Raw genomic sequence first — 21,953 nt, forward strand, 5'->3', positions numbered from 1 at the left:
AGAAATCCAAGGGTAGCCACCTCTATCTTCATACTCTTTTCAATAATTTCCATTCTTCTGGCTCTCTGTAGCTATTCCTTCTTATTCATCTGCAGATAGATAGATAGATAGATAGATAGATAGATAGATAGATAGATAGATAGATAGATAGATAGATAGATAGATAGATAGATAGATAGATAGACAGATAGATAGATAGATAGATAGATAGATAGATAGATAGATAGATAGATACTTTATTAATCTCCAAAGCGAAATTTACATAAAAAAAACTAAAGAGTGCAAAGATCACACGGAGCTGCTAGAGAGGCTGTCACTCACGTCGGTGCCAGAAGCATCAAGTCAAGTGAGTCAACTACACTCTACAATCAGTCTATACATCTATTTATGCTGAACAACTGAGTGAACTACAGTATGACTTGTCCATCCAACGACTGTTCGCTTTTCAGCGGCTCGAAATACCTTTAACAACATGTTAAACTCCCACAGTGGACTGACACTTGTGTGTGAGCTCTCTCCATTTCTGTTTTTCTGTCTGTCTGGCACCATCTCCCCTTCTCTCTGCTGGTTCAAACAAGGCTAGCAAGGTGACCCTGAATCACAGGCTGTGTGAATGTGCACATCTCTGTTGGTGTGTGTTCGTGCACTTACACACGTGTGTGGGTGTAGAGTCCCAGTAATTAACACCAGTCACTAATGAAGTCCAGCTGCTCAGCAAGGGGACTGAGCCTGAGCCAAAATCTGCCAGAAATCGCTCCCGTCCACTCTGTCTCTCTCCTTCGACACACTCTCCTCCCATCTCTGGTTTTATTCATCTTGATCTACTCATCCTCACACTCTCTTTCCATTTCACCGGATCGATCTGCATTCAGTTGTCTCCTTCTCCCTGACCCGTTCCCTCCATGTCCTCCACAGTTTCTATCTCTGCATCAGGCAGTTTTTGGTTCGGCTCTAAATGATCTGCAGCTGAAACTTCCACCTCCACCAGATTATGACAAATTATTTGGATTTCCTTTTTTATCATTAAACAGGAAACATGTCTTTCCAGAGTCAGCGTCCCTGCTACGTTGGAAAACCTGCAGAAACTGCTGTTCACAGTTTTCATAAGGACTCATCAGGATTTGTCTAATAGAGAGTAGATCTGAGGGAAAACTACAGATCTCACTTGTAGAAGTGTAAGTAAAACTATTGAGGTAGGCAATCCATGTTAGCAACATCGCTTTTATTGTTTGATTGCTTATATTCTTTTAGGTACTGATACAGCCTTTTATCTTGAGACTTTCAGTTATTTGTTGCTGGTTGGCTGATTCATGTGGGTGGGGCGATGACTATATGGTGTCACAAAACTCCACACAGCCCTGAATTAAGGATGACTAAGCGAAAACACCTGAATAATTGAGTGTCGATGCTTAAATAATGGCACAAAAAAAGTACGAGTGGATCAGTGTAAACAATAAGTTTTAACACAAAAGATTCGAGGTCAAGACTTGCTGCAGTCAATAAGTGATCACTTTTTCTCATTATTCTTGTCTCATCCTGTGTGTCTTTTTTCCATCTGATGGTCTTGAAATCAAGATATGGCTTACAGTTTCCACCAGTGGAGTAACGAGATGACAGGACGTAAAAATCTACCTATTCTTTTTTACATTTGGCTTTCGTGTTTTTCTCCTCGCATCAATAACAAACACAGTCTCTTGTCTGGTCTCTCTCACTCACTGAAAATAATGAAACAGGGCTCTGTTTTCAGAACATCACAACTATTTTCATTGAATTGGCTTTAAATCAAATCACTTGATATTTCGTCACTCCATTTTTCATTTCACATCCATTTGTACATCTCTATTTTTCAATTTACATGTACTTTCATCACCTCTTTTTTATCAATTAATTTTTGTTATTTCCACCACTTCTAAGTGTTCACCTGTGTCACTTCACCTAACACACATAACAAACTCTGTCTCCCACACACAAACACCCACACTCTCACTCGCTACCAGCTGTGACAGATGTGCCTGTCACAGGAGAAAATGAATTCCGAATAGTTAGTGAATTAAGCAGGGAGTTAATTGTTGCTTGGCCCCTGTTTATGAAGCGCATAAAGGCAAAACGCCTTGTTTGTCTTGTGACAATTAGCCAGCAGAGATAGAGAGGAAGTCTCTGTGTGTGTGTGCATGGTTGTGTGTGTAATTGTCTCGTTCTCTTTAGCAGCTGGTGCAGCCACACCTGGATGGGTTGAGACAGAGAGAGAAGAGAGAGGAGGGGAATCCAAGGGGGGGGGGGGGCTCGCAGGTACAGTATGGCATATAGCCCTCGATCACTGGCCACCCTCTCAAACACACACCTACACAGAGAGCGCTAACAAAGACATCACTCAAATTAGACATCTTCTACACATGAGTTAAGATAGTTGATGTTGCATATACGAATATGGTCACAGGCAAACAAGAAATGACTATGAAGCACTCTCTCTATTTTGTGTCCCGTTGCCTATCCTGGTTGGGTCTCTCCCAGTCTATTTGTCAGTGTGTCCTATTAGGTTTCCAAACAGCTTCTAATGACTGGTAATACACAGCAGAAGAAGGAGAAGGTAAATCAAGCGAGAAGATGATAAAATGAGCTCTCCAGGGGACCACCGTGTTCCTAGCCTTCAAAACACACACACACAAACACAAACACACACACAGACACAGAAGCACACTGACAGCTCTGTCTTTGTATTCATGAACAGTCGATAAAGCAGACAATGGTAGGTTATGGCTACTGAGAGCAAACACTTTCTTCTAACAGTGTCAGAGGAGGTTCGAGTAATATATGAAAAAGGATGACAGAGGAGTGAAAATATATAAGCTATATTTATATATATACAGTCACAACTGTAAAAAAATACAACTGTCTAATAGTAACATTATCATTTTAAATGTATAAATGTAATACTTAATTTATTAGAAGAGACCTGTTCTATGCAGTTTTTATTTTCTATATGATGCATAATTCCCTTTATTACTTCTATAACCTGAAAGTATTTCTTATCAAATTGTTTGCTATAGTATTTTCTTTTATTTACATATGTTCCATCTCATTTTTTATCCTCCTCCAAGCCTCCCCTTCTGTTATTCTCTCCTTTATCTAGCCCTCTGTGGTCCTGTGCTCTTTCTCTTTCCAGTCCCTTGTCCCTTCATCGTCACTCCCTCCCTCCCTCTGGTGTCACGGCTCGCTGGCTCCAGGTGGCGAGGGAGGGAGGGAGGAAGGGATGTAGGGAAGGATGAATGGAGGGATGGAAGACGGGGGGGAGGGGGGTGTGCTGTCATCTATTCCGATGTTCATACCATCACACTGCAGACCAACATCCTGCTTGGTGCTTCATGTAGTCAAACTGTTCATGAATCAGTTTTTTGATCCTTTTTCCTCATTCCTATTCTTCGTCCATTACATTGAACTAAAGATTACACACAATTTTTCCATTAAATAACAGTACTAAAGTCAGGTATGGTAACTTTGCTGGCCTGTACTATATAGAAATATGTAAGGGTAAGAATAATTGCTTCAAAGTGACTGAATTTGTTTCGTGATTAAGCACTTTGCCTTCAAATAAAGAGAAATTTTGTAATTCCCATAATAATGGTTTTAGTGAGTATGTTTTGTATGTAATGAGTATTAGACGGCAACAGCTCACAAGTACTGCAAGTAAAATTTTATTCTAAAAAAAAGTAATAATACCTTTTCAATTATTTACAAAAAATGAAGCTATAATATGCAGTATACTTAACGCTAAGGCCTCCACACTGCTTCCATAAAATGATCAAACTGGAAGATTAATTCTAAAATAAACATGTTAGAAAGGTAGTAATGTTTTACATGTCATGCCAATAAAAGTTAATTGAAACTGAAATAAATAAGCAATTACAAAATATCATATTATGACTATTATATTATTATTATAGTGCTAGTGCCATGTTGCACCACTCCTCAGTAAACCATGCTTTTCATTTTAATGGACTTTTATTGTTATAAGTTCATAGACATTAGTGTAGTCCTTGTAACAGTACCTATGAGTGGAAGTGTTCAGGGGAAGCGCTGGGGCAGTGAAGGCAGCTAAACAGCTTTACTGTTTACATGGGACACTTGTGCCTGGGACAAGATTAGCAGTATTTCATAGAAGTTTTCTAGTTTGACAAGCTGTCCATTTACTTCAACATATGTTCAGTTCAATAGAACGGTGCAATTCTCCAGGTCATTCTCTGTGAAATACTGCGCTGTGACATGGGTTTCCTGTACAACCAGTGACCCCACGGAACAACTGCAGTATGTGAAGGGTTTTTTCAGAGCATGAGTACAGACACAGGCACACACCAGCACAGAGGGCTGAATGGTCCTGTAGTCAGTTCAGATGCAGCAGGGCTGAGGAGAACAGCAATGTTGCCAGCTGGTGGCAAAGATTCCCACACAAACCCACACACACAAGCACATAGCACATACACACAAATTCACACTCAGAAAAACATGTGCACACACACACACACACACACATACACACACACACACACACACACGAGCGAACCCTCAGCTGCATTATCCACCTCCATTGACTCTAAAAGCTTCTTATTCGCCTCATTAAGTCTTCAGTGACACAAAGTAACCACACTAGACCCTGCCTACTACCACATACACATACATACAGATAGGTGTGTGTGTGTGTGTGTGTGTGTGTGTGTGTGTGTGTGTGTGTTTGCGCGCACATGTAAAACGAATAAGGGGGGAAGACAGGGACAGGGGGACACTGGGACGCACAGAAAGACGTGTGCACAGACACACAGTGGCTAAGCCAAAGCCCTTGGGACAGCTGCTTAGACAGCAGACCGATATTCCAATCAAGCCCATCACAGATTTGACTGCAGGCTGACAGGCTGAATGCAGGTTGACTGTCTGAACTGGAAGATAAGTGTAACCTCAAAATACAAAATTAAAGCACGCTGAGTTTATTTAATGCCGTATTATTTGGTCTGCAAAGTTGAAGTTCAAAAGTGAAAGTGCTCGTGACTCAAGTGAAAGGTGTTTGACTTCATTTAGGAATGGTTAAGAAAGAAAGAGTTCCTTTTAGAATGGGAATATTCAGAGTGAAGTGATGCCAACCCTGGCCTGTTGACATGTGTCAGATCAACAAGAGCACAGTTTAAAAGCATGTTCCCAAACTACTGATTATCCAATCTGTGAAGAATGTGAATAGGGAAAGCTACCTAACACTATGAGAGTGCATTGATGTAAATAAGTAAGTAAAGCTCATGCTGAGGACACATCATTAGCCACCACACTCCACAGGGAGCACTTAGATCCAGGTGAGTGGCCACTCAATAACTCCAAGGCATCTGTGTATGCACGTGCGTGTGTGTGCGTGTGTGTATGTGTGTGTGTGTGTGTGTGTGTGTGTGTGTGTGTGTGTGTGTGTGTGAAGTGGGAAGGACAATGAAGCATGCAACTAGCAGCAGGGATTGGGGTGAATGAGGTGTTGAGGTGAGGGGTAGGTGAGAGGTAATTGTGCAAGGATTCGGCTAAAATGTGGCAAATTCCAAATCATCCCTGAAGAGTTTTTTGAATACAGTTGATAGCGGTTTTATTATGCACAGTGATTTCTGCTAACCTGGAAAGAGGAAACATTTTTTTAGCCTGAGTTAAGCTACATTTATGCTTCCTTGTTTTTCCACATCATGCAATGTGGCTATTGCACAGGGTTTATAACAATTCATGATATTGTGGCAATATCTTGTGTTCATAATAAAGACTCAAAGCTAATACATACTGAATACTAATGTATATATCAAAAAGCAAGGGGATGAAATGCTGATGGGCGGGCAGTGAGACAGCACAATGTTGCCTTGCTCATAGTGTGAGCTTAGGAGACAGAAAGGGGACAAACCTTGCCGACAGGTGGGCTCTTCTACGGGCCATCCAATAGGCAGGTGAGGATGGGGAGAGCGAAGGAGAGAATGGGCACGGTTAGTCATACGAAGTGAACGTGTGTGTGTGTGTGTGTGTGTGTGTGTGTGTGTGTGTGTGAGCGTGTGTGTGTGCGTGTGGTTGGGGGGGTGAGGGGAACCCATTTCTTGAGTGATATTACTGTTTATTTTTGTGGTGCTGGTATGGCCTGCAGTATGAAAACCTATAGAATACTTCTTATACTCTGAGCAGCTACAGCATACCTACAGAGACACCTTGATTGTGTAATTAAGGCTTCAAACTGACATTTTAATGCTGCTGCAGCTAAAGGCCATATGGATGGATGGAAAACAAAATGAGATGGAGGGGAACTGGTGAAAGAAGGAAGGACAGTAATGTTTAGGGGAGGAAATTTTACTGAAACATAGAGAGAGGGAGACAGAGAAACAGAAAGACAGAGGACAGTGCATCGTGTTAGCGGCATATCAAACTAATGGTTTGTACGCTATCTGGAGATTGGTCCCTTATTAAGACCAATTGAAAGAGTAGATAACATGCTGTGTGTGTCTCTTTGTGCACCCACACACCCACACTGCACGTTTGATATAGACACACATATGAGTGAGGTCTCATGCTGTGAAAGGTGATTATTAATGCTGCAGAAACATGGCAGAGACATGGTGATGGACTACATGGAAGAGCTCCCTCTGTAAATATAAAGGGCTTACTCGAGAGGAACAAAAACACAACCATTATAATTTTCATACTGTCAAGGACCTTATTTATGTGTGTGTGTGTGTGTGTGTGTGTGTTTGGCTGGCTACTGTTGCAAGGTGAAACTTTACAGACATAATTTGAAAACATCTTCCTTTAGTATATTTTAATGTAATGACAAATGATAATATTGGTGGTTTTAAGGTCCATTGTGTAGGACTTAGTGGCATCTTGCAGCAGGTTTGCAGACTGCAATCAACTTAATATCCCTCACCCACCCTCCCCTATCATGGCCGCTAATAGCGCAAGCAACACAAAAGGCCCTCTCTAGAGCCTTTGTTTGGTTTGTCCATTCTTGGATACGGCAGAAACACGGCTCCCTCTGTAAATATAAAGGGTTCACTCAACAGTAACAAAAACTCAACGATTCTAATTTTCAGATGATATACGAATGAAAACATCTCTATGAATGTCATATTCCACAGACTGGACCATGGACTGGAAGATGTACTGTATTAACACACACACACACAGACACACACACAGACACACACTTGTGTCTTCACCTCACACTATCCTACAGGGAAAGAAGTTCTTCATGATGTGCAGCTGCACAGCAGAAAACAATAAAGCCTGCCAAAAATCACTGAGGTGCAGTCCAAGGAGACATGCGTACACACATACACAAACAAATATATGTACACAAACAATGCACATGCAATGAGAGGAGTGGAGAGAAGGGATACAAAGACAAAACAAACATCAGCCATGAAAAAACGTACAACATACATACAAAACATTCCTACTATTCTGTCACAGCTACTGCTAAGACCTGAAGGTGACGAAATAGAGCAGTATGGGGTAACCTAAAAGTGAAGAATAAATATGAATTTTGATGGCATAAATAATGTAAACGTCAACCAGAAAGAATGATGCGATATTTACTGGGGCTGCAGATACACAAACATGAGAGTTGTGCTGGTTTTCTGTCAAATTTAGCTGATCTGACTGGGCAGCTCTACATGCAGAGATAAAAACCTGAAATTTACTGTCATCCCTTTTTTCAGTACCACCCTCCACCACCCTCAGCTCTGCCTCTTTCTCTTTTTTCTGTTGTCTCTCATCTCTCCGCTAACCCCCCTCACACCTTCTCCTCCCATGAAGCCTCCCCCCCAGTGTGCCCAGCCAAAAACACAAATACGCTTTCTACATTCTCTTCTCATCTCCACTTCTTCAGGCCCTCCCTCCCCTTCCCACCTGCTCAGCAGTGTTGGGGGCTAGAAAAACCAAATGCACACAGTTCTGTGATTACACACATGTACACACACACACACACACACAGGTAGGATATGCCGCCAGCTCACAAACACGATACAAAAACCTAGATAGACAGAGCTCTTCTTTGTCTCATCGAAACAAATTCATGTACACACACAAACACACACAGAGTAGAGAAATTATTCAGTGACGTTTGTAAAAACAATAACAAGAAATATGTAGTATTATCCATACTATTCTCATACTGTTCACAAGTTAACAAATGCTGGCAAGCTGGTTAAACAGATACATCTCTCTCTCTCATTCTCTCTGTGTGGGAGAGGGACTCTGTGTGTGTGTGTGTGTGTGTGTGTGTGTGTGTGTGTGTGTGTGTGCGTGCGTCATAACAACGTGAAGTGTGTACAATACCAGTAACAACAGCCGTTCTGCCCTGTCACTAATTATGGGTTTGGCTTTAAATATAAGGCTTGTGTGTTGATGTCACAGTGCAGTGCATTCTGGGTATTTCTGGGGTTAATCCTGATGTAACAGAAGTGTACAGGTGCTATTTGTGGATACATCTGGAGCTGGGACTGTGAGAAAAAAAAAAACAGCTGGACACCTGTCAAGAGTTTCTCATTTCATCAAGTTTAACCACCATGCGGCATATGTACAGGCTGAGGCTGCAGGCTAGAAAAGTCAATACAGGAGATCAATTCAGACAAGCTAACATTAGCTACTCGCCTCCAGACAAGCAACATCACTGTAAGCTAACAACAAGCAAAACTGTGTACAGCCTATAGATAAGTGCTGCCTGACATGGCGTGACAACACCTTGAAAAGCCCTATATATATGCGATTCACAGCCAGTATATATAAAACCTGATCGCGTGGTGAGCAAACCAAGAGGAAAAGAAATTCAAATGTTCATTTCCTTGCACCCCTTCAATCTCTTTGCATGATTTCTCTTTTCATTCCAAAATCGTCTCTCTTTGGTTTTAGTGACCTGCTCAACTAAAATCCCATCTTCGGTTAGCACAGAAGCGTTAGCAAGAACAAGTTTTTTCAGTACTAATTTGTTCATTTTGATCAATTTAAGGTCTGTCACTGGGTAGATTCTCTCTCAGTTTCACCAAGGTTGGTGATGCAAAAATACGTGAAATATATAAACCCTCAAGCAACTCCCTTGTAGATCATCACCAAGAGTTTTTTTCTGTGAGAAAAGCTGCTATTGAAAAATATTTGTCATGGAGTGGTAACTCTTCATCCAGGCAATTACAATAATGTAGTCAATGACATCAAAAGCTGCAATAAAATCCAAGAGCACAGCCCAAATAAGTTTGACGTAATCCATATGTGTTAAGTATTGATTAGTTATATGTACTAAAGCAGGCATCTTTTGGAATTTTCATTCCAACCAAGGAGGAGCACACCAGGCTGGAATCAATTAATCAGCTGATCTCAGTCTTCAGCTGATAACTAAGTGATCCCTTGATGTTGATTGGTTGGCCTGATGTGCTCCTCCTGGGTTGGAATGAAAATTTGCAGCCACGCGGCCCTTCATGGAACCGGTTTGAGATGCCTGTACTAAAGCAATGTTAGCAAATGCCTTGGTCTACACACATGTAGTCAATTTCTATCACATAATTCAACATTTGATTGAAGATCATCTTCTCAAACAGCTTACTCAGCACAGGGAGCATACTATATCGGTACTATATTAGGTCTGCAATTTGAGCCAGTGAGACCTGGATTTGGTCTTTGGGTAACAGAGTGATTTTAGTTCCTTTCTAAAGCTTCAGAAAGGTTCAACTAAGTAACATCTATTAGAAATATGACATATTGGTTTGGAAAGCATTATTATAAATGTTATTATTTTCACTGTATGCTATTTCACATGTATGATTTAACATTCTGTCACCTCAGAAACCGTAATAATGTGCTTGTGTGCTTGGTACACTTGGCATCCACTGTCATCATTATTAAAAGACGCCCAGAGAGTATGCTTTACCCTTGCAGCCACACAAATTTATGAATAACTGCAGTGAGTAAGGAGCGATAATACTGATTTTGAAATAAATGACAAGCAATATGTGAATATGTTTTGGGGAAAAATGTCATCAACTGTTGTTGGCTTGAGGCCAAACACTGGTGGAGCAGTCATACTTGTGATGATTCCTCCAAAGCGCTACAAGGATTCCTCTCCAGGCCTCTCACTCTGACCCCCTCTTTCTCCATCTACTTGAATGTTGTCTCTCTTTCTCTGTCTAACAGTGTAATTAACAGGACCAAGGGGTGCACAATGCATTACCCATGGAGCAATGTGATGATCAGATTATTGGACTCAACAAGCCAACGGGAAACACTCTCTGCTGCCTCATCTAGTCAAAATTGTCGGCATGATGGTAACAGAAACACAACATGGTCATTGACTGGATAGGTGGCAGACCTCTTACATTATATGAACCTCTCTTCTCCATGCACATTTTTCAGTGACAGGTAGATGGCTGAGAGGTAGTCGAATTCCTTAGGGTGTTGCACTGATCCATGTGAAAATATCAATACTGACACCAGTACTCCTACCAGTGGGAAAGTTATTGAATATGAGAGCTGAGACAGGTAGACAGGCAGGGACACTTTCCCAAAGCAAATGGGAGTGTGGTTAAAGAAGAAAATTAGGATCAAGGTAAAGAAGAGAACTGTATTTTACTTAATATTAATCGTAGTTTACATTTGACATTTGACTTAATAAATGGGAAATTGTACAGAATTCAAGGTACAGGTAAATAAATGTATCCCGTGTTTGAAAAGTTTGAAAAGAAAGAAAGAAAGAAAGTGTGTGTTTGTGTGGTGGGGGAGGGGGTGGGCAGGAGATTGAAGAACTGGAGGTAGATCAAAGATGGTTAAAAGGACAGAAGGGACAGGGTCTGAGGAGATGATGAGGACCAGGAAGAGAAGGGCCGAAAACAAAGAATAAAGGAGTGTTGTTTCAGTAAAGCTGTGAAGAAGACAGTATAGGTTAAAGACAGTAGAAACTTTATTTAGTGTTTGCCCTTTCATGTGTGCATGTGTATTTGTGCATCTTTGGGTGTGTGTGAGACACTGATATGATTACGTGTGTGTCTGTGTGTGTGTGTGTGTGTGTGTGTGTGTGTGTGTGTGTGTGTATGTGTGTGGTACACAGAGGAATGAAATAAAAGTTACTCCAACTGTACTTCTGTTTCAACTCTCTCCTCTAATGTCTCCACACTACTGACGATGTCAGCATTCACACACACCTCAGAGTACATCAGTGGCTCTGGGATTGTCTGTCAGCTCTGGGGGGGGGGGGGGGGGGGGGGGGGGGGGGGGGGGGGGTCGGGATGGGAGGTGCAGAGCATTCGCGGTATGACGATATTTACCGTGCAAAGGTAGAAATGTGTCCACTTGTAGAGATTTTGCAACTGGGGGAGCTATCATTTGTCATTCACAGTCTATGCACTGCCACCCTGCTACACAGTGAGTTAGTGAGTGAGTTGATGACTCTGGATAGAATTTATTCTGATTGATATGATTCTGTGTGTCACAGTACAATACACCTCTGCTGCTCTCATTTGGAAGCTTAAACAAAGTTTGTTTTACTTTTTCAGTCTTGTCCCATGCGAGGATGTTGTTCTGTTTTATATGGAAGGTCCAAATACAAGAAGAAAATAATCAAATGTGATGGATGAAGAATGGTACAGTATGGTCATTTTAAACCATTTCTTAATTGAATTTATCTCTCAATTACTTTATTGTGATATATACCATTACCATGTATATGTAATGCTAATAACATGCTAACAACTGGGATACACTGCCTGTGTGAGCAGCATGCGTGCATTGCAGAACTTCTTGCTTTTTATTGCAGATGTTAACAGGCTGCAGGCCACACAGATGGCTTGCATGTGGCCGTAATGGCGAATCATCTAGATTCAGAGTCTTGCCTGCTTTTTTTGTTCTCAGCAAAAATTTACTTTGAAAATGATCTGTTGATAGTCATATCGACATCAAACTAGAATGTGACTGCGGTTTAAATTTCTATATCTGTAAAATATGCCACAGACATAAAAGTGTGCAGTGTGCTCCATTTCTCTCTCCCTCTCTCCCTCTCTCTCTGAACAAAAATCGCAGCATCATCACTATTGAAGGCCATAATCAAAGGAAAATTCAATGTACATAGAAAGACAGAGCCGGCAACAGCAACGCCGCAGCAGCAACGCAGTCTGAGTGGGCAAAACATACATGTGAGCCGCAACAGCTCAGTGAGGTAGCTGTCACACACATGCTCACACAGGCAGTGTGTCCCAGGCAGAGCTCATACAAGAACAAAAGGCTCCAAACTAGAGTTAGTTTTAAGTCAAACACACACACTCGACTTAGAATAGGTGCTCTCACCAATAATTTTATTTAACCTTTTCTCAGCCCTTAGCAGGCGATAATAGGACCAAAATAATGAAGCCTATTCTGTGACTCTGGCTATCTCTTGCTGATTGTATTTCATGCAAAAGCTGCTGGCCAGACAAATAAAAGTGATGAAAGGTGCATAGTGCAATGTCTTAGTCATGCACACTAGAATATACTGTCTCTTTGAAACGAAACTGTTGGCTCGGGTAAGTTTTGCAAAAAATAAAATAAAATAAAATAAAATAAAAAAAAAAATATATATATATATATATATGGATTCGTGTGTGTGTGTGTGTGTTGATAACCATCATACAACACTGATAACAGTGTGCTTGGTTTCAACCATCTGCATTTCACATAAAATTATGTATAAATTTGATTCTCCTCAGTGTTAACTCAACGCACCTGCAGCAGCCCCAGAGCTTCACACTATATGTAACCAAGCTATAAACAACAACATTAAGTAACGAATAGCCAGGTGTTGCATGTTGTAGTGATTACATGTAACATGTCACTGTGACACCTGAAAGATTTCTCTTGTTTTATACTCAGTTTACAAGGTTTTATGTGAAATTCTGTTTTCTAAGTCAAGTTTTCAAGTCCCCAGAGGTACAGACAGTGATAAATTACACAGCATACAGCCCACAAGACAAAAAGAGCTCTTCATTGTACCTGTCCGTCTCTGTGTGAGTGTGAATGTGTGTGCGTGCAAGTGTGCGCATGTGTGTATGTGCGTGTGCGTGTGCGTGTGTGTGTTTCTCTGGCCCACTACTGTGTCTGCCAGTGTTTATATTAAATGTGTGTGGGGAAAAACACAATTGCATTAGTTGTGCTGTTAAACCAAGAGACAAAGAGGAGAGGAGACAGTCACACATTTCACAGTCACCCAAATGCAATATGAACACAGTCACACACTCACTCACACACATGTGCACTTAGGAAAGTAACAGAATGGAAGAGAGATGTCTCACTCACCAATCATGTGATTGGCGACATGAATCTGGATCTCCCTTTCTGTCTCAAACGTCATTTGGCATTTAATACACTGGTAGGTCTTTTTCTGGAAGATAAAAGACATAAAAACATAAAAAAGCATTAACTTTCATGTGAAATGACAATGGCTGTTTATTCTGCTAAGTTAAAAACTCACTTCACAACGTGACACATATCTCCATGGCAATAAAATATGACTTGATTATTGAAGAAAGTGATTAATGGTTTCAGAAGGCTCTAACACACAATATCTCTGAGACACTGTTTCACCTGACAGACTACTCAACAAGCCAAAAATTTCATTCCCATTTAAACATCAGGGAAATTAGGAACATTCCTACTTAATAAAGGGTTGAGTGTGAAAAAAGCATGACATTTTGTGAAAAAATAAGTTTTACAGACAGTTGAAAAGAACTGGGTCAGTTTTTTTTTTTGGTTAGAAAAATACATTTAATAGTATTATAATCATACTAACAACGAGGTTCAAGGATGAAAAAGGTATTAGAGCATTTTCTAATGATAGTTTGGAAATTCAAACAAAAAAGAGTAGACTTGACACACACACACACACTCACACACACACACACACACACACACACACACACACACACACACACGATAAGACCTCCAAAGAGAAAGAGAGAGACAAAGAAATTAATAAGGGAGCGAGTGAGCAAGACAAAAATTAAGAAAGAAAGAAGAAATGAAACAGAAACAGCAATCACTCATGCACAAACACATACAAAATACACAAAGGCCCCAATTCCACTATCCTTCTGCTGCTTCAGCCTGCACGACTGAGTATGCACGCACACACACACACACACACACACACACACACACACACAAATCCTTCGTCTGTTTTGTGCTGTTAGACTAAGCAGAAACAAAGGTTCAGGTAAGACAGAGGGTCCCTGGGAAGTGCCTCTAACACACACACACACACACACACACTCCCTTGCAAGTACACACTCTCACACACATAGACACGCGGCACGTCCCGGGGAGCCTGACTGTCAATATCAAGTAGAGCGAACAGCTCCCACAATGCCTCAGCACGCCCTAGCCGCAGGACCCAGTGGGGCTCAGCTGACACACACCAACATACACATAAGTACACGTATGCAAGCTGCAGACAAAAAGCAGCAGCACACATCAACACTTCTCACACACACACAATACCACACAACTCATGCAAACATACAGTTCAGCAGGATGCATTCCTCAAAATGTTTCCATCTGTTAAATGCTGTTTTGTAATGTTTCATCTACCTCACTGTATTTTACTGTAACAGACAGACAGTTTTAACAGTTTTAACTATTCACATTACCAAACTTCCTCCTTTCCGTAATAAGAAGAAGTAGAGTAGAAACAAGGAAAACTTCTATGACAGTATTTATCTCTTTGTCTTCTCTCAGTGCAGTCCGTCTTACCTTAGGCACAGGTGAAGCCTCGGCTTTCTTTCCTGCAGCACTGGTTTCAGGGCTGACCTCAGGGTGATCTGTCTGAACGTGACTCTCCAAATCGTCCAGGCTTTCAAACTTCACCCCACACTCTGGACACCTCAGCCCGGCCATGGCCTTCTCTCCCTGCGTTTCCCCGGGCGTGGCAGCTCCTCCCTGGCTGGGGCTCTGGCCATTTGTGCCCCTGATTGATTGATTATTTGATTCGCTTTAGCCGATTTCAGCTATTAAAACTGTTGCTAAACAAAAATACAATCGTTTGCATGTCAACCTGTATGTTGCTATCGTGTATGTATAAGAAGCAAGAGCTTCCATTTCCAACATGCACCTTAGGAAGACTCGAAAATGTGCGTACACCTTTTGGCGAATGATGTGTTTGACATTGCAAACAATCACTGAACTTATACCACACATCAAGAAACAGAAACAGAAAAGATTGCTTTATGAGATTAATGAGGAATTTTCTCTCAATAATCTTCTTTTCCCCTATAGTTTTCCAAAGTTAGTGTCTAAAATTAACTTTTTCTTAAATTGTAGATGTGTCTTGGTGGTAATTTTAAGAATCATTGTTCCATTTTTGAGATAGCTAGGGTCAAAAATAATTAACAAATTCTTATTTGCTTGATCTCAGACCAGCAATGAACACAAATCCAGGCCTCAAAATATCTTTTCAGTCTATGATAGGAACAGTAACTTATTTTTTGCACATAGGCACTTTACCTATTTAAGTATTTAGCTCTGCAATATTATGTATTACATGTGTTAAAGCTGGTTAGTTATCATACTAACCAGCTTTAAAATTCTCTACACCAGTGCACTATTTTTAAAAAAAGTTATCTATAAACCTCTCACAACAGTCAGAACCCAGCTCACGTTCTGATTATTGGGTGAGCAGTCCAACGCATGGTGAATTCTGCTTCACAACTAAAATAGGAGCCAACATCATAGGATCAAAAGGCAACATCACTATGAACGCTCGGCCGACACATGCCAGTTATCCCTGTGGTAACTTTTCTGACACCTCCTGCTTAAAACCCAAAAAGTCAGAAGGATCATGAGGCCTCGATTTCATGGTTAAAGTAGGCTAAAGTATGCCTTTATTTACACACACATTACCCACAGGGTTTATGAGATGACTATCTACCTGCTCATGCAGCTAGCACAGAGGCCATAAGGCAGGCCGTTGACATCCAGCTTCACCAGCTCTCCTTTGTTCTTGAACTCCTTTAGGCAGAAGGCGCATTTATACAGCTTATGCTGCTGTAACTGCCCATTAGGGGATGAAGAGGCTGAGCCATTCCCTCTTCCTCCAACTCCATTCCCACCTCCTGCTACAGCTCCTCCAAGCCCAGAGCCAGTGGAAAGCTTCTGCATGTGGAAGGTGCCGTGGATCTTCAGCTCCAGGGTGGAGGTAACAGTCTGCATGCAGACAACGCAGCGGAATCCGGTGAGGGAGTTGCGGAGGTCAGGATGCATCTGGCAATGCTCTATAAACTCCTCCTCACTCTGCAGGGGCATCTTACAGATTCGACAGGTTCCTGTGTCGAGGCTCTTACTGTGGGTCACCTGCAGAGAGGGAATATACACAGAAAGTATGAACGTGTTGACATAAAAATTGTTAAGTAACACACACACACACACACACACATATTTATGTGGATATATTGGCACAGAGGCTCTGATCGTGGCAGCACAACAACAGGCCCTGAACACCGGATGCATAGAGGCAGGGGTCTATGACACCAGGCAAGATCCAAGGTGCAGGGAGTGCAAACATGCCCCAGAGACAGTCCAGCACATAGTAGCAGGGTGTCAGATTCAATCTGGGACAATTAACACTAAAAGACATAACCAAGTGACTGGGAGAGTGTACAGGAACAGCTGTGCCAAATATGGATTAGAAGTCCCATTCCCAATGGGACACACGACTGAAAGTGGTTGAGAACAACACAACTTCTAGAAGTTTCACCTCCCGTCCAAGAGGCTTCTTTAATTTTAATGCCTGGATCAGACTACACACATCTAGCCTGATTTTGAGCCAATTTAGTTTTGACCAATTTCCAGCAGCGTGGCTGATCATAAACGACAATCGGGCATCTTTACCCGTGTAGTGTGACATGCTAAATGACCTGTTGTGCAGCATCTGTGACGCCCCACGACACCCCATGACTCCCGACAAAAAGTTGAGCATGTGAGAATTTTTTTGCCTTGACACACCTAGGGTGACATCTTCCTCGACAGGTTCCTGAGCGTTTATCAATAGTCAATGTTCCAGCAAAAAGCAGCACATCAGCGTACCCTAAACACAAAACATTAGTCAGTCTGACACACCATGCTCCTGTTGGCCATGGCCATGCCAGACACTCGCAGTACGTCTTTTCCAAAACAGCAATGCATAACATCAGTGTGTTTAAATTTAAAGCATCAAAGCACCATGAGGGGTCCTGCCCACCCACCAATGACTGTACTACTTATACTTCAGAAATGTAATATGGTATGCTTGTAATACAGAAAACATAATATAAGAGCAAAAATAAAATGGTAAGTGGACCATAATTATTTCGCACTTTTCAAGCCTGCTGACCACCAATACATGCCACATTCATCCAGTCACACAAACATCGACTGCAGAGCCATCAGAGGGTTCAATATCCAGGACACACCAGCAGTGAACCACTGACCCTGCGGATAGTGGACGACCTGCTCAACCTCCTGAGCCACAGCTGCCCCACAAGCCAAAATTCACTGATGTTCTGGAAAACAGCCTGCGTAGCATGTAATCTAGAATGAAGGCAAAATATGTGTACCTTACAGTCATGTGCTTCTGACAGCTCCAGTATAGCTACCTAGCCAGCCGTTTGCCACAACATGACGGGAGCTGTCATTTTCACCTTCTCCACCGTGTCATCTTAGAAAATCATTGTGCTAGATAGCTGACAATATAGTGTCAGAAAGACTGCTGGCTACTACAGCCTATTTGTACTCGGAACAGTGGTTTCATTAACCCCATAACAATGTTGTAGCAAGAGCATTACACAAAGTGCTGTCAACCAACCTTGTTCACTCACAGTTCATCACAGTTTAGTTGCAGCACCTCAAAGTGGACTTGCGAAGCTAACCAAAGCTAAGACTGATAAGGTGCTTATGCCAATTCTGAACTTTCAGTGCACTCCTAAGAGTTGTGCCTCTGGACATTCACAAGGGTGGTCACTGTAGTGATTAAGTATATAGCGCAGCCACTATCAGTGGCTAATGGCTGTGCTGATAAGGATAAGGATCATTTGTAAAACGCCCTATTGGTCAACCTGTATATGTATATTCTAGACACACTGGAAAGAAGTAAATGTAACAATACCTTGTGTTCAGTGAGGGTGAGCAGAGAGGGGAAACGCTCGCCACATATTGGACACATGTAGTGTTTGGCAGGGCCACGATGCGTCTGAGCATGTTCACGAAGCCCATTCTCAGAGAAGAATGTTCTGGAGCACACATTGCACTTGTGGTTCCCCTTGATGAAGTCTGCCTTCTTCTTTCGAGAACCTAGTATATAAAATGACTTTCATCATCATAGATTGCACATTATTCCAACTCCAATTATACTCTTATTTTATAGGAATTAGAAGCAATTAGGACTCCTGGCTTCAAATGACAAAGTATATATGCATATATTTTTATATACTGCAATAAAAAGTAAATTGTAGTTGAAAATTAACATTAAAAGAATCTTTAAATCTCCAAAACAAGCAGCTGATGACTGACAGCAAGTCTTACCAGCATCATCTTCTCCTGGTCGAATATTGTGGTCACGCAGCCGGTGATTCTGCAGAAGCGACTCCATGGTGTAAGCCGCTCCACAGATATCACACGCATACATGGGCTCTGAATTGTCCAGCTCCTCCTCACCCCCACTTGCCTCATGGCTGTTGGCTGCATCTCCTGCCTGGCCACCTCCTCCTCCACTCTTCAGCAACATGTTCTGCAGGTCAGCTTGTTCAGCAGCCGCCACTGTTGCTCTTTCAATGCCTCCTGCACCTCCATTGCCACCACTACCTCCTGCTCCACGCTTGGAGGACTGTGTCAGCCCATTGGGCGTCCCATTCTGACTCCCACTACTCCCTGTACCACCACCATTGCCAGTGATGTTGCCACCATCGAAGATGCAGTGCTTCTCCCGTAAGTGTCTCTCTAGCAGTGAGATTGCATGGAAAGCTTTCCCGCAGAAGCGACAAGTGAACTTCTTGCTGTGTGTGGTGATGTGGCATTGCAGCTCCACCTCTGTTCCAAATGTCTCTCCACAGAAAATGCACTTTCGGGGCTTGAGTCCTGTGACACAGAAGTCAGGTAGAGATATGCAGATTCAATCTCAAGATCTTCATTCAGCTGGTAAATGTGAACTGTCGCTTATCTTTTATTCTCTTTGGTTTAACTACTAACACCATGATCATAAGGCATTTTTTCAGATTGCTAGTTCTACTTTTCTAATGAGCCTTAGTCCGTGATCACAGGAAACATGTACTGTACCTGCACCAAGACCTCCCATGAGGCCTGACCTCTGGCCCAGGTGGTTATGCTTAACATGGAGCTGAAGATCGGTCTCCTTCCTGAAGTCCCAGGCACAGGCTGTGCAGCGAAAGAGCTTCTTCTCATTGCTATGCTTCACTGCCAAATGCACCTGAATGGAAGAAGGTGGAAGGAAGAAGCAATCCAAGATGTTTAATTTCCATGTAGCACACACATTTTCTTGTTTATGCACTGCTGTGAGATTTATTTGTAAAAATATGAATAGAATAGGCAACACAACGAATGAAGGAGGCTGTCAGATTCACCTGTATGGAGACCTTGGAGTCAAAGACCTCCTGGCAGAGAGTGCAGTGGTACAGGACAAATGTGTGCATGTCCAGTAGGTGTTTCTGCAGGTCATCCACTGAGGAGAACTGCTTATCACAGCTTTCACACACATACTGTGTTGAAGTGGTGGTGTAATGCACTGTCAAGTGTTGAAGCAATGCCTCCTGGGATTCAAAGTCCTCCTTGTTGCACTGTGGGCAGGACTGGCGTCTCAGCAGCATCTCCAGGTGTGACTTTAGGTGGGTCTGGAAACCCTCAAAACTGGCAAATCGCAGGTCACACTGGTTACATGGGTAGTCCCCATTGGTCCCCATGGAGGGGGTGGAGTCCCCTCCTAGTCTGTGGCGTTTTGGGGAGGAGATCTCTACATCAGAGGAGGCGGGGCTTAGGTCGGCAACCTTGGCCTGCCGTTTGTTGTTAGCCAAGGGGATGTTCTTGTGGTTCTCTTTTATGTGCTTCGTGAGCTTGAGGAGTGAGCCGAAGATAGGAGAATTGGTGCAGTAAGGGCAGGAGTAAACCTGTGCATGGACAATAACTCTTTACTTACTTAAGATTTTTATATATTGACAATAACGGTGCTTAGTTCTTGCAGAGTAAGAACGAATGGGAAATATATATAGAGAGAAAGAGAAAGACAGAGAGAAACAAGCATAGGTCATAAACTAAAGTCATCACCATAACTTTGCAAGTTCAGATAAAGTATAGATATAATAAACTGATTACTAACACATCAATTCTTATGAGACTGAAAGTGTCTTCATATAAGTGAGCCCTAGTATAATGTATAAGAATCAAGGCACTGGTGGTCATTGAACAAGAAAGCGGACAAAGTGGACCCTTTTTGAAGTATTTGTTGCCTAGCACCTGTAACCAAGAATCATCATCATTTATCTGAGTTTACATGAGCCATACGCTCATGACAAAGTACCAGAAACCAACTGTTTAAATAGGAACCTGCTCATTGCTCACCAGTTCGACCAGTGATTAGTGATAGCAATGACCAGTGCAAAGACAAGGAAGTTATAACCATTTCTTATCAACTCTGATTAAAAGGTTGTTCTTGATGCTCACCTCCATGAAGGACTGCGATGCAGCCTGTAGTACAGGAGACTCAAGTTTGGCCACCGCTCCTCCAGCTGCAGCCCCCCCCCCTACAGCGGAGGTGCAGTGTGTCTGCTGAATGTGTTCAGTCAGCGAAGACTCCGTCAAGAATCCCATGGAGCACTGGTTGCAGAAGAAAGCATGGTTCCCTTCTAGGATGGAGAAATAAAGTTACATTGTCATATACCTTTAAATTACATCATGATACTCGGGGTAATGTACATAATAGGATATTATATAGCACAATTTCTACTAAATAGCCCGAAAGCAAATATTAAAGTGAAGGGCACTCATATCATATTACAATAGCCTTTCCCCGGCTGGAAACACTCTTAACAAACAATGCACCAGGAAACGCCATACTTTCACATATTTAAGCTACTTTCCCTTGTTGCAGAAGAGTAGCTTTCTTCAACAACAAACCTAATGTGGTGGATCCCGCCACAATGCCACCAGGCACACAGTGCGACACTCTGATGTGTTCCTGCAGAGAGTTGATGTCTCCAAACATGTCTGGGCAGTAGTTACAGTGGAATGCTGTAACATTAGTGAACTGCAGCAGGGGGAAAGCTGCTGCTGCTGTGCCTACGGTTCCTCCACTGCCACGGTGAGCTTTGCGCACATGTTCGTTGAGGTTGTAGAGCGTTGGCAGAGTGTCCAGGCAGAGATGACATGTATGGCTCTGCTGTGGCTTATCTGCATGGATGGTCTTCAAATGGATCTCCAACACTGCCAGGCTGTGAAAGTCTCTCTTCGAGCAGTAAGGGCAAGAGTACGTCACTTTACCCCAGTTCCCTCCCCCACCTGGAGAGACAGAAAAACTGCTATTTTAGAAATACACAGCTTTTACTCGTTTTTTTAAGACACGTGTTGGCTATCAAATATGAGAGATGTAAATGTAGTGGCTACTGAGCTAAGTGACTTCTGAACCATACCTCCACCTTGATGACCCAGGCTTATCCCAATCTCCTCCACAGTGTCCGTGCCTCTTCTGCGGCCTCGATCAATGCCCTGGCTAGGCTTCAGAGTGGAGTCCGGCGTGGAGCCTCTCTCCAGGCTGGCACTAGAGTCTGGAGTGGCCGAGCTCATTGAGGCCACACTTCCCAGTGCAGGGTCAGGACTGGCAGCGCTGTGATTGGAGGAGTCGGGCTGGCGATGGCTGTCTAGGTGGCAGTAGACATCCTCCACAGATGGGAACTGTTCTGAGCAGACAGGACACC

The 21,953-nt window shown here is 42.4% G+C and overlaps 1 protein-coding gene across 1 annotated transcript in view; it reads right to left on the reverse strand.

Moving 5' to 3' along the window:
• Positions 1–21,953, reverse strand: part of znf423 (zinc finger protein 423) — a 160,323-nt gene that overhangs the window by 59,063 nt on the left and 79,307 nt on the right. The window contains exons 9-18 of the mRNA XM_041938722.1: positions 21,669–21,952; positions 21,157–21,537; positions 20,704–20,885; positions 19,611–20,150; positions 19,306–19,456; positions 18,556–19,107; positions 18,140–18,324; positions 15,929–16,350; positions 14,755–14,968; positions 13,303–13,387 (exon numbers count right to left, since the gene is read on the reverse strand). Of these exons, the coding sequence (XP_041794656.1) occupies positions 13,303–13,387; positions 14,755–14,968; positions 15,929–16,350; positions 18,140–18,324; positions 18,556–19,107; positions 19,306–19,456; positions 19,611–20,150; positions 20,704–20,885; positions 21,157–21,537; positions 21,669–21,952 (2,996 nt within the window). The remainder of the gene's footprint in view (positions 1–13,302; positions 13,388–14,754; positions 14,969–15,928; positions 16,351–18,139; positions 18,325–18,555; positions 19,108–19,305; positions 19,457–19,610; positions 20,151–20,703; positions 20,886–21,156; positions 21,538–21,668; position 21,953) is intronic.

Source organism: Chelmon rostratus, chromosome 6 (genome assembly GCF_017976325.1).
Source record: "Chelmon rostratus isolate fCheRos1 chromosome 6, fCheRos1.pri, whole genome shotgun sequence".
Classification (NCBI taxonomy): Eukaryota; Metazoa; Chordata; class Actinopteri; order Chaetodontiformes; family Chaetodontidae; genus Chelmon; species Chelmon rostratus.